The sequence below is a fragment of the Macaca mulatta genome, chromosome 5 (assembly GCF_049350105.2).
Source record: "Macaca mulatta isolate MMU2019108-1 chromosome 5, T2T-MMU8v2.0, whole genome shotgun sequence".
Taxonomy (NCBI): Eukaryota; Metazoa; Chordata; class Mammalia; order Primates; family Cercopithecidae; genus Macaca; species Macaca mulatta.
This window is the reverse complement of record NC_133410.1, coordinates 149,421,943-149,435,816: the sequence shown is the minus strand read 5'-3', so window position 1 is coordinate 149,435,816 and position 13,874 is coordinate 149,421,943. Positions and strand designations below refer to the sequence as shown.

At 41.2% G+C, this 13,874-nt stretch overlaps 1 protein-coding gene across 1 annotated transcript; it reads left to right on the top strand.

The window, feature by feature from the left end:
* Window positions 1–1,485: 1,485 nt before the first annotated feature.
* UCP1 (uncoupling protein 1) lies at window positions 1,486–12,062 on the top strand. Its single transcript, XM_001090457.5, has 6 exons — window positions 1,486–1,844; window positions 2,465–2,663; window positions 7,967–8,167; window positions 8,270–8,371; window positions 9,118–9,298; window positions 11,485–12,062. The coding sequence occupies exons 1-6, from the start codon at window positions 1,719–1,721 to the stop codon at window positions 11,597–11,599; spliced, it is 924 nt and encodes a 307-aa protein (XP_001090457.2). The 5' UTR covers window positions 1,486–1,718; the 3' UTR covers window positions 11,600–12,062.
* The last annotated feature ends 1,812 nt before the right edge of the window (window positions 12,063–13,874 follow it).

Below are 13,874 nucleotides of genomic sequence, written 5' to 3'. Positions count from 1 at the left end.
AGTCAGGCCAACAGAATGCACTCTATATATGCAACGTGCTTTCCTCAACATCTTTGCCTGCACGCATGCCACTTATTTGCCTCAGTTGATCTTTATTTCAACAAGTGTTTGCAGAGGGGAAACCTCGCTCGCTCCTTCTTCTTTCTAATTTTTTCAGAGGCTACCATGTCAGGTCAACATTGCCTTTTTCAGGGAAGCTCCGTTAGCCTAACCTCCCTTGGAAGTGCCTTAGGACTGGCTTCTTGCACAGTACACAACCTTTACTTAGAGAGGGATTGGAGATTATTCTTTATTCATGTCTTATTTCCGCTGCTCCTGGAGGAGATGACTCTGACTTCCACTGACTCTTTTGGGGGGCTTAAGTCAGGGTTGAGCACCTGAGCCCTAGATAGCTGGATGTGGATTCTGGTAATATCAAATGGATCTTTGGCTCATCTGAGAGATTCTGGAAGCTGGGACCTGACCTTGCCCATTTCCCTCTTTCTCCTGTTTCCTATTATTTCCCACTGTTTTTTAAAAAAATTTTTTTTAAGTTTTCACAAGAATAAACATTGAAAATAAAATGTGCACAACGATTGAACTAGGAAAGGCCACACAACCAACACACATTACATCATTATAGGTAAGTTAGCAGGAAGATTTCAGACCCGGGCTAGCTCTGGAACCACATTTCACACTGCTGAAAATAAAAGCTGGAGTACACATGACTTTCCCAGGTTCACAGAGTTGGTAAGCTGGAGAGCTGCACCAGGAGCCAAGCAGCCTGCCCTGTCCTTTCCACTGCACCCTCTAAGAAAGTAAGTAGAAGGAACAAGCGGTATCTCATTTTGTATATGCTTTAGCAATGTACTATTTGCTTTCTAGTGTGTCTACTGCCTCGTTTGACATCTTCTCTCAAAAAGTGATGAAACGCTTTCTTTGACAAGTTCAGAGTGCTCTTGGTTCCTGTGTGGGATTCTTCCAAGTCTGAAATTGGTAGTGGGAAGAGAAGGAATCCAGAGGAAGGAGGATGAGAAGTTTAAAGCAGAGGAAGGGGAAGCAGAGAAGGCTGCAAGGTGCCTGCAAGATGTCTGAGGAGTCGGAGGAATGGGAGAGTGCCTAGCTCTTCCTCCTGGGAGAGCTCCAGCTTGGCAGGACATTTTACCAAGGTCTCCGGTATCGTGCTGGTTTCCGAAAGCCCCAGCCGAAGGTGCGCAGCAAAGGGTGACAGAAGGTGAGGCACGTGCCGGGGGCGCGGGTGCTGACCGCCGCGGTGCGCCCTCCCTCCCACGCGCGGAGTGCCGGGCGCAGACAACCAGGGACCGGCCTAGGACTTTTGGGGAGAGAAGCGGGGCTCCCGAGGCGCCGGGCGAGGATGGGAATGGGAGGGAGCCAGTGCTTCCGGACACGCCCCCGCCAGGTCCCACGCCCGGGTCTTCTGAGACCTCGCGCGGCCCAGCCCCGGAGCGGCCCAGCTATATAAGTCCCAGCGGAAGACCGGGGCGCAGAGGGTCCTGCTGGCGCTAGGGTGGGGAGGAGGGGACGCGGGGACTCGGCCCCCGACGCCGCGCTTTGTCTGGAGCCGCCGCCTCTGCACCTCAGCTGCCCGGTCGGGGGTTCAAAAAACAGAAAGCGGGTTTTGCTGCCCGGGAGACAGGCGTGAAGAGCAAGGGAAAGAAACTTCCCACACCTTCGGGGCTGGAACCCTTTTCCTCTGCATCTCCAGTCTCTGAGTGAAGATGGGGGGCCTGACAGCCTCGGACGTGCACCCGACCCTGGGGATCCAGCTCTTCTCAGCTGGAATAGCCGCGTGCTTAGCGGACGTGATCACCTTCCCGCTGGACACCGCCAAAGTCCGGCTCCAGGTAGCCAGCCAGAGGGGTATTACGAGGGCTCTCAGGCCAGAGGGGGCGCTGTTGAGTGCATTCCATTTATTCTCTGCTTTGGGTTAACCACTGTTTCTAGGTAGGGTAAGTGCCCTTCCAAAGCAGTCTGGCCTTGTCCCAGGGCTGGTGCTTTAGGATGGGAAACTGGAACTTTTTCTGGGATTAGCTGAAGAACCACGAGGGCCACAGAGGATGGGTTGACCATGACTACTACCAAATTCTCCCCAAATTTAGGGTGCACTTAGTATTCTAAGAACTGAGAATATTGGCCTCTCCTGAGTTTACTAGTCAGGTGCTTTTTCCTTTCTTTAATTCTGCCCTATCCTACTGCCCTAGGGGTTCTGGAGAGTTCACGGGGAGGCGAATGTTTAAAATGGACATTGTAGCCAGCCTCCCCCAAACTGCGTGCTCGCGAACACACACACACACACACACACACACACACACACACACACACACACACGGCGTAGAGGGAGGTGGATGGAAGGGGGATGTTGCTGAGAAAAGAAACGGAAAATAGGAACACGGTGGGGGAAATCTTGGCTTAAGAGTGAACTCAGTGTTCGCTCCCTTCTGATCTGCACCTTTCTTATTTCCAGATCCAAGGCGAACGCCCGACGTCCAGTGCTATTAGGTATAAAGGTGTCCTGGGAACAGTCACCACTCTGGTCAAAACAGAAGGGCGGATGAAACTCTACAGCGGGCTGCCTGCAGGGCTTCAGAGACAGATCAGCTCCACCTCTCTCAGCATCGGCCTCTATGACACGGTCCAGGAGTTCCTCACCGCAGGCAAAGAAAGTAAGCCGAGAACGTTCCTGGGAGGGGCAGAAAAACCTTGGGCTCTGCTCTGTTCCAAAAAATGTAACACATCGAGGAGTGGTTTTCATAACAAATTGGCGAGAAAACATTCATATTTGAACTCTCTCCCTTCCCCAAATATTAGTTCATTGTTCATAGAAAGAAAAAAGTACGCAAAATTGACATTTTAGATGCAGATTTATACTTTTAAAAAGTCACCCAGTCATGGAAGTTTTGTGCCTAATTTGGATCTCCATCTGGAGAATATGCATGAGCTACAGAATAATGTTTAACTTAAAGTTCTCCAAACAGGGAAATATATCAGAAACATCTATGGAGCTTGTCAGAAATCCAGATGAGGACTACCATGGTCCTCTGAGTCTGAATCCTCAGGCTAGAGACCAGAGTATCTGTTTTTCCACAAGCTTCCCTCATCATTTGGGTATGCAACAAAGTTCAAAACCTTCTGTTTGAAGCAAAGAAAGCCAGACTTGGTGAGTAGAGTTGAAAGGACAGGAAAAGATATATTTCCTTTTAAGAGGTTCCTCATAAGGTCCAGGGAAGACCAGACCAGAAAAAAATGGACGAATGCTGTAGGGCGTTTGTTTACGGGAAAAGGAAAAAGAAACATATTTCCTGAGTGCAAGTGCACTCTAAGAATTCCTGTCACTTTAGTATTTATTTGAGGGCTTACTATGAATGAGACACTGTTCTAGGTGCTTCAGATACATTACAACTGGAAGGCTACTAGTAGTATCATTATCCCTTGGCAGTTGGCAAAACTGAACACAGAGCAATTCATCACTTGCCCAAGGTCACACAGCTGGGAGGGGGCAGAGCCAGGGTTCAAACCCAGGCAGTCTGGCCTCGGACTCCAGGCTCTTAACCCTGTTTTCTACTGCCTTCTGCACTTCGCATATGATTCTGTCCATCATTCAAACACACAACAATGCTGTGAGTAAAAACTGCTAGCTGAGTATCAGGGCAGTTAAGTCAGATGCACAAAATCACACAGCTAATCAACATCAGAGGCACTTTCATGTGGAGCAGACAAGCCGGAGAGAAGATGTGCTGATGACAAAATGAATATATTAAGTGAAATCCATCTTGTAGATTTCATCAATTCTGCTGTGAGTAACCTTCAATACTGTAGCTTTATGGGATAATTTATAAATATTGTCTACACAAATATGTAAATTATACTTATCCACACAAGTACTTTCAAAGTGAAGATAAAGTCTGTATGTTACTAGATCAAAACTGCATTTTGATATTTATAGATGTACAAGAGAGGAAACACAAAGGAGGTCAAGTGCTCGTTCAGGTGGTTTTCTTTACAGATTGACTGTTCTGTTAATGGTTGCAAGCTTTGGGCACCAAATTAATAGGATATATGTTGGCAGTGTTCTATGTTATATAGATTCAGTTTATTTAGTAGGCTTTATTGAACTGCCATGTGCCAGTAACTATGTTAGATATTTAGATGGCAGATGTGTCTCTGGACAGAGTTTACAGTTGACAGTAAGGGGTGTGTGAGGAGAAGTGAATAGATGACCATATTCCATGATATTGGGGGAACCCACCCCCAGTATTTCAACGTAGGTTCTTTCTATTTTCCCTAAGTGTCGGCCAGTCTGAGAAATAAAGAGAAAGAGTAGAAAGAGAGGAATTTTACAGCTGGGCCACCAGGGGTGATATATATCAGTAGGTCCGTGATGCCCACCTGAGCCGTAAAACCAGAGGTTTTTATTCAGGACTTCAAAAGGGGAGAGGGTGTACAAACAGGGAGTAGGTCACAAAGATCACATGCCTCTGAGGCCAATAAAGAGCACAAGGCAAAGGGCAAAGCAAAGATCACAAGGCAAAGGGCAAAATTAGAATTACTGATGAGGGTCTATGTTCAGCTGTGCATGTATTGTCTTGATAAACATCTTAAGCAACAGACACCAGGGTTCGAGAGCAGAGAACCGGTCTGACCTCAAATTTACCAGGGTGCAGGGTGGGGTTTTTCCCCACCCTAGTGAGCCTGAGGGTACTGCAGGAGACTAGGGCGTATTTCAGTCCTTATCTCAACTGCACAGGACAGACACTCCCAGAGTGGCCGTTTATAGACCTCCCCCAAGTAATGCAATTCTTTTCCTAGGGTCTTAATATTATATTCCTTGCTATTAACAGAATTTAGTGTTATCTCTCCTACTTGCAGGTCCATTTATAGGCTCTCTGCAAGAAGAAAAATGTGGCTCTTTTTGCAGTCAGACCTTATGGTTGTCTTGCTTTGTTCCCTAAAATTGCTGTTATTGTGTTCTTTTCCAAGGTGCACTGATTTCACATTGTTCAAACACACGTTTTACAATCAGATTTCATATTATTCAAACATACATGTCTCACAATCAGATTGTATGGTTAACACAATCATCACAGGGTCCTGAGGTGACATACATCCTCAGCTTATGAAGATAACAGGATTAAGAGATTAAAGTAAGACAGGCATAAGAAATTATAAGAGTATTATTTGGGAACTGATAAATGTCCATGAAATCTTCACAATTTATGTTTCTCTGCTGTGGTTCCAGCCGGTCCCTCCGTTTGGGGTCCCTGACTTCCAGCAACACCATGACACATGCTATATTACAATACAGTCCTACTTCCCTTAATGATGGGGATACATTCTCAGAAATGAGTTAGGAGGCAAATTGGTTGTTGTACGAACATCACAGAGAGCACTTACACAAACTTAGATGGCATAGCCACACCTAGTGTATATGGTATAATCTATTGCTCCTAGACTACAAACCTGTGCAGACTGTTGGTATTGAATACTATAGGCAATTGTTGTATAACAGTTAAGTGTTTGTGTACCTAAAAATAGAAAAGGTAATGCATTACATGACAACCTTACGGTGCCTGGGATGTCACTAGATGATAGGAATTTTCCAGCTCTGTTCTAGTCTTATGGGACCACCATCACATATGCAGCACATGACTAACTGTAATTACAAGATGGTGGCCATATTAAACAGAACTATTTAACCTAGCCATGGAGGCATGGTCCTGTGAGATTTTCCTGAAGAGTTAATGTCCGGATCAATTCTGAAAGGGCCAGCAGGAGTGATCCAGGTAAAGGGGTGAGAAAGACCCTCCAAGTAGAGTGAAGGTCATGTACAAAGACTCAGTGAGAAGTAGAGTGAACATAGCACAGGGAGGACATGTTGGTGAGGAAGGAGGGGTGAAGCCACAGAGACAGGAAGGAGCCAGATCACAGAAGGCCTTGCAGGCGATGCTAAGGAGTTTGGATTTTATCCTTACCCTGGTGGGAAGTCACTGTAAAAATGTTAAGCAGGGGAGTGGCATAAACAATGTACATTTTCAAAAGATCACTTTGGCAGCAGATAGAGTATATATGTAAAAGGAGTAAGAAAGAGGTAAGTTAGAAAGCAAGAAATGATCAGGGTATGCCCTAAAGCACTGGCAATAGGGAAAAAGAGATGTCAATCAGAAAGACTGAGAACGTATAATTGAATTGAATTGGTGAACAAATAGAAGTAAGGCATAAGGGACAGGTAGAAATACAAGATGACTTCCAAGTTTCTGGTTAAAGATACCCTTTATTGAGGGAAGATGTATAGAAGCCGTCTTAGGGGGAAGACAAGAAATTTAGTTTAGGCCATGTCAACAGGTAATGTCCAGTAGGCACATGAGTTTAGGAGAAAAGTCTGGGCTAGATTCCAGGAAGTCACAGCAGGGACTATCAATAGGGTCAGACAGCAGAGAGTGTGGAAAGGATTGAAAAGTGATCATTGTACATAACAAATAGAAGCTCACTGATTTTCTAGTAAAAACATCTTCAGCAGAGTAGTGGGGTATAAGCTATATTGTAGGGGACTGAGGAAGAAATGGGTCTGAGAAGTAAAGACAAACAATATATTTTGTAAATAAATTTCTTTTAGTTCTTGAAAAAAAAATACATAGCCTCTTTTCCAGGAAGCTTGACTGGGAAGTGAAGAGAGGGATTTGAAAGTTGGAGATTGGAGGATAGGATGAGTACATCAAGATACTTTGTAGTGCAATGCATTACAAATATGAGCTAAAAGTGAAGGCATTTGTAGTCATACGATATTGCCAATTAAAAGACAGCTGTCAATCATATGCCCAGCTCCTGCTAAAGCATGATGAGAAGAGTACAATCACGATAGTGATTTAAAAATTGCTGCCAGTTTTGTGGATTTTCTTTGTCTAGACAGTGTAAGCTCTTTTTCAGTATTATTTAACTCACACAACTCGAGGAAGTAGATATTATTATCCCTGTTTGACAGATTAGGAAACTGAATTAGAATGACTGAGAAAGCCTTTGCTGAGTAAATGTTGCTGAACCATAATTTTATATTTACTTAATGATAGAAATGAATATTGGGCTTCAAGACTATTTGTATTTAATGATATCTGTCTTGAGCAACATAAGCTATTTTTTTTCAAAATTTTAAGATAAAAATCACTTTCTTCTCACCTGTCTTCTTATTTTTGTTCCCTTCACATGTTGTAGCCTAACACTAGTTGATGGCCCATATTGGTGCAGCTTGTCCACTGGGCTTCTTCTAAGGCCACCAAGTCCCATAATTAACATTATCCTTCATGGGAGAAAGATCAAGCCTCATTGGTGACAGGTGCCTCCTCACAGTCGGATAATACTGAAAAGAGAGCTAAATATAAGAAAGAACCAAGCTGAACACAGGAAAAAATCAGACCACTGTGAAAATAAGCATTGTGTTTTCTTGTTCCTTGAAAGTCTTCATTTTTAAAAAATTTCAGACACCTGACGTTTTCTAGCCTTACTCTGAGTTGGTACACATTTAGTACATGATCAACACATGAACATGCATTAGAGGAGTAGAAAAGCTGTCAGAATACAAAAATATGGGCCAGGTATGGTGGCTCATACCTGTAATCCTAGCACTTTGGGAGGCCGAGGCAGGCAGATCACCTGAGGTCCCAGGAGTTCAAGACCAGCCTGGCCAATACAGTGAAACCCTGTCTCTACTAAAAATACACAAATTAGCAGGGTGTGGTGGCATATGCCTATAATCCCAGCTACTTGGGAGGCTGAGGCAGGAGAATTGCTTGAACCCAGGAGGTGGAGTTTGCAGTGAGCCAAGATTGCACCCCTGCACTCTAGCCTAGATAACAGAGCAAGACTCCATATCAGAAAAAAAAAAAAAACAACTATGAACCACTGAAAATTAAAAAGATATGCATGCATTCTAGGTCTTTAATTGTTTTTTCTTAATAATTTTTTTTTCTCTGGATAGCAACACCTAGTTTAGGAAGCAAGATCTTAGCTGGTCTAATGACTGGAGGAGTGGCAGTATTCATCGGACAACCCACAGAGGTTGTGAAAGTCAGACTTCAAGCGCAGAGCCATCTCCACGGTATCAAACCTCGCTACACGGGGACTTATAACGCGTACAGAATAGTAGCAACAACGGAAGGCTTGACGGGTCTTTGGAAAGGTAACTAACTTCAAAGTGGGTTTTAGAACCACCAAAGCACATACATACAATTATCAACTTATTATAAAGTAGAGTTAGTAAACATTTTCTTTTTTTCCCCAGGGACTACCCCCAATCTGATGAGAAGTGTCATCATCAATTGTACAGAGCTGGTGACATATGATCTAATGAAGGAGGCCTTTGTGAAAAACAACATATTAGCAGGTAACTTCCCATTTCATATAACAAACACGTCTGCACCTTTAGAATTTCCTCTTGGAGCTTCTGCAGCCACCTTATACTGAATCCCTTAACTCTTAATTGTTTTCTCTTTTTAAAAATAAGTAATTTTGAACTATATATAACTTTGTGAGAAGCAGGAAAAGACCAAAATATTAAGTTTAAGAAGTTTTGCCACAACAGAAATATTTTGCAACAAAAATAACAGGCAATTTCATCTTAGGTCAGCATTATTCTCATTAAACACTAATATATGGGACTTTTGTTAGAATCTTTTTCTTTATACAGCAGAATTCAGGAGGTAAGTCCATCCTGCACTATATCCAAAAGATCTAGTTATACAAGGAGCTTATCAGTGGTCTCATCCAAAAAGTAATTCCATAAGATAGGTTCTTAAAAATAATATACTAACAATTTCTAGAGACATTAAAATTTCCCTTGCACTTTATTTCAGTAAAAAAGTATTAGATGCTCATATATTAGGCATTATTGCAGGCCTTAAAGGCACAGAGGAAACTAACAGGTCATTTTCCTAAAGTGTTAACAATCTATTAAGCCATTTACTCTTTACCTTCTTTTTCTAGTGCAATGCCTTTCTTGTTTTATTTTATTTATTTATAAGACATCTTCACTGAGCTACTGTTACCAACAGGTTTATAAAGATATGACAGATAACTAAATTGCAAGCCCCCAAAAGTCTGATGTTGACCTGTTTCACCGATCCATTTTAGATGACGTCCCCTGCCACTTGGTGTCGGCTCTTATTGCTGGATTTTGCGCAACAGCTATGTCCTCCCCGGTGGATGTAGTAAAAACCAGATTTATTAATTCTCCACCAGGACAGTATAGAAGTGTGCCCAACTGTGCAATGAAAATGTTCACTAATGAAGGACCAACGGCTTTTTTCAAGGGGTAAGATGTGGTCTTGTGTATCTGTAACGTGTTCTGGCTGTCTATGTGCTTTGGGACACTCTTATGTCAAACAACTGACATTTAGCTTACAAGCCTTAGTATATTCATATATTTAGTATTGACTTTTCCTTACCACAGATTTCTTGAATCCACCAATTCCACTGTGCCAGAAAGTAAAAAGTCATTATATTAAAATTTTCTCAACTTTGATCAAAGGCTCATTCAAGATCAGCGCCTTTTCCATTGGTCCCAATCTATTAGAAATGTAGACAGTATTTTGCCTTCTCTGGGCAAGAGAGCTATAAAGTAGAGGGAAATCATAATAGAGAGCTATGAGAGAACAAGATTTGATTTGATTTAATTTGATGGACTCAAGTTTTAAAATTGTAAAACTAGAGATAAGACATCACCACCAATCTAGAAAAGTGATGCAGAAAATTATGTGATTTGGGTAATTATTACACTCACCTAGAAACAAGTATTGTGTAATAGATTACATAGTTCCATAATGCAATGTTGTATTGGAAACTACCTTCCTAAGAAAATATAGTATGGGCTTGGCGTGGTGGCTCACATCTGTAATCCCAGCACTTTGGGAGATGGAGGCAGGAGGATCACTTGAGCCCAGACTGGGCAACAAAGCGAGACCCTGTCTCAACAAAAAATTGAAAAATTAGCTGAGTGTGGTGGCACGCACTGATAGTCCCCTCTACTTGGGAAGCTGAGGCAAGAGAATCTCCTGAGCCTAGGAGTTCAAGGTTTCAGTGAGCTATGATTGTGCCATTGCACTCCAGCCTGGGAGACAGAGCAAGGCCCTATCTCAAAAAAGAAGAAGAAGGAGAAGAAAATACAGTATTAAGTAATCTGTCAATATATTCTACAAGGATTACACTAGTGGTTAAATGATAAAATTCCATTACCTTTTTAAACTGTAAGGCCATTCCTCAAGTCTTATAAATTAAGCATGAATGCATCATACACATTTTATAAAAAGTTCCAACTCATCATAATCTGTACTTATGATACATTAATACAAATGAAGTTCTTTATAAAATTAACTTAAAATGGATATACCAGTTATTAAACCATTAACCATTTAATAATTTTATTTTTTTCAAATTTAAAAATCTTTTGGGGGAGAAATACTACATGGATGAACCTTGAAACCATTATGCTAAGTGAAATAAGCCAGACACAAAATGACAAATACTGTATGATTACACTTAAATGAGGTACCTAGAGTAGTCAAATTCATAGAGACAGAAAGAATAGAAGTTACAAGGGGCTGGAGGTAGGAAAAAAATGGGGAGCTGCTTAATGGATAGAGACTTTCTTTCTGGGGTGACAAAAAGGTTCTAGAGATGGATAGTGGTGATGGTTACACACAATGTGTATGTACTTAATGCTACTGAAATGTAATTTTGTGGGTTTTTTTGGGCAATAAAATACCCCACATTGAGAAGTGAAGAGAAACATGTTAAGAGACTTGAAGGAAAAAAATTGGGGCAGAGGGGTGTTTTTTATAGGTTAAACAATAAAAGCCATTTAAACATTTAACAATTTCTGTAAGGACAAGAATTGTCAAGATTGAGACAGCATTGATTTCTTGACTCTACTCAATACTTCTTTGGTTTCTCTTCTTCCTTCTCCCTTCTAAGTTTCCTACCTCCCATTCAGAAAGCAAAGCAAAACAAGCAAAAATTCCCCCTTCCCTCAAACAAGGAAAGAGTTTTTTAAAAAGTTCATGTCAGAGAAGAGCAGACATGTTTTGGGAGTGAAGGATATTTGTGGATTTGTATAGATGTGATCATTAGGGCTGTGTTGTTTTGAAGTAATATAGGACATCTAAAGGAAAATTTATTTTCAGCAGAGGAGAGGAAGATGAAGAATATGTACGTTTAAGCATCTTCACTTGAGGAGTGGCAAAATGAGAAGCATAACCTGCTATAATCACTTTAAGAATTTCAGGCTGAGTGTGGTGGTGCAGTCTCTCATTCCAGTTACTCCGGGAGGTTGAGGTGGGGGGATCACTTAAGCCCAGGAGTTCGAGGTTGCAGTGAGCTATGATTGTGCTACTGCATTCCAGCCTGGGTGACAGGGTGAAGCCTCATCTCAAAAAATAAAAATTAAAAAAAAAAAAAAGAATCTCAAACAAACTAATCGAATGAAGACATGCACTTTTCTAGGTTGGTACCTTCCTTCTTGCGACTCGGATCCTGGAACATCATTATGTTTGTGTGCTTTGAACAACTGAAACGAGAACTGTCAAAGTCAAGGCAGACTATGGACTGTGCCACATAATCAGCTTCAAGAAAATGATGTGACATACCAGTGGGAATCTTGCTGACTGGATCATAAAAACAAACAAAACTTGTTCACTTATTTTAACCTAAAATGATAAAGGAATTTTGGTAGAGAATTTTGGACTTTTCTATATAAAAAAGAGGAAAACTAATGCCTATTTCATGTAACTTTTTTTTCTCAGTGTCTTAAAAAGGGGAAAGCAACACATTCAGCATATACCCTGGCAAATGTAATGCAGATAAGCTACTGCATTTGACCATTTCTGGAGTGCAATTGTGTGAATGAATGTGAAGAACTTTAACATGTTTTAATTACAGTTCCAACTGGTAGAAAAGAAACTGAGTGAAATGCAGTTTATATTTATAAATACTTAAAAATGAAGTTATTAAAAATATTAGTTTTTATTAACCACAGTTGTCAGTTAATATATTCAATAAACTATTGCTAATACCTTTTAAAGTGTGTCTTTTGAGATCTATACCTGGGTGTAGGAGTCAAGTTCACTAGAATATAATACTGCCCAATAGGAAGTGCAGGTCTTTAGAATCATAGGCATGAACCTACTCTGAATGTTATTAGTATAAATTTCTAATGTTTAGAGTCCAGATTTGATGATATCTTTAACAACTTCTAATCTAAGACACTATATTCATTTTAGCAGGATTGTAACTAGAGTCCTGGCACCTGTGCTAGCATCACGTAATTTTAGAGCTGGAGGATACTTCTGGGAAGACAGAAGAACAGTTTGAGATTCCTACTGAGATGAAAATGAATCTTCATGGAATCTTTCAGCAAAGCCAAATTCAAATTCATCATTAGCACCTGTAGTGACCTTTTTAATGCCTACAAACTGCATGTAGAAGAGATAGGGAAAGAGTAAAACATATTAAAAAGAAGTTTTTAAGACAAAGCCCAGTCTGATTTTAAGCCAAATACAAGGATTGGCAGCTTGGATGACCAGGAAGGTTACAGGTTGCCAAACATCATTCTACTTCTGTTTTAATCAACTCCACATTACATTTACTATTGAGGATCCTCACCTTGCCCTCATGCATATCTTCCCCATTCATTACCTGCAAAAGGGTCTTGTAGCAGATATCTTCTATGTCCTACACATACCATTTTGCTCTTTAGTGCTTGCTGACCTGACTTCCTATTGTCAGGTCAGCACCTGCCCTTTTTAGGGTCTTCTGGCCACCAGAGCCAGCTTTACTCACCTGTGCGTGGCATTCTAGAAGAGCAGGGAAAATAACACAGCCCCAGTGCAGCCCTTAACCAATAACTGGTAGTAGTTGGTGTACAAATATCTCAGTTCCCTAACTGTCAGATGGAGTACTGCTGAGGGATCAAACTCTAGTAACACACAGTAGTGTTTTGCTTATTATGGCTAAAAAATCACAGGGTCTTCATGCATTTGGAAAGGAGACTTTATTTCTTACAAAGGGTTACAGCTTTCAAGGTGGTCATTCTGCAGGTTAGAAAGCATATCCTCCAGCAAAGACCAGAGGCAGGCACTTCTAGGGAAGGAAGAGTAAGACAGGAATTTAAGTTGAATGGGTTGGTCAAGTATACGTATTCAACAGGCTACAGATGGATCATGAATATTCATGAAGGCAGTCCTGATGCATGCATGTTAAACAAACATGCGTGTTACACCTTGGGGTGGGGACTTAACATTTAAATGCATTACAGTTAGGCCCTATACATGACAAGGTGAAACAGGGACACAAAGGCACACAATGCACCATCTCTGTAAATGGGCCAGAGCCAGTCCACAGTGGTTGGTCTCTTATCAGGAGAAAGCTACTAGAATCCTCTTGTCCAGTTAAAACTGTAGTTATGGCTGGTGGAAAATGGGCTGGAGCCAGTCAACACTTGGTGAAGCTGCAATTGCTTCAGACACTCAAGGCCAGTGTGTGTTTAGCTGCTCGAGAAAAAGAAAAATCTTGTGGCAGTTAGAACATAGTTTATTCTTTAAGTGTAGGAGTGCGTAACTTAATCCTGCCTGGCACGGCCTTAGGTCCTGTTTATAATTTGGCATCTTACAGCTCACAAGTGATACGAATGTATACACAGAAAATCCAAAAGAATTGGCATACATAATAGAAGTTTGGCAAAGTGGCTAATAAAATCAATATTTAAAAGACTAGATACCTACATTTCTATATACCAGCAAAAGGAAGTAAGAAAATAAAGCTGTAAAAATGTGTAACAGCATTTAAAAATAGTACTTGGGAATAAATTTAACAAAAGATGTGTCATATCACTATGG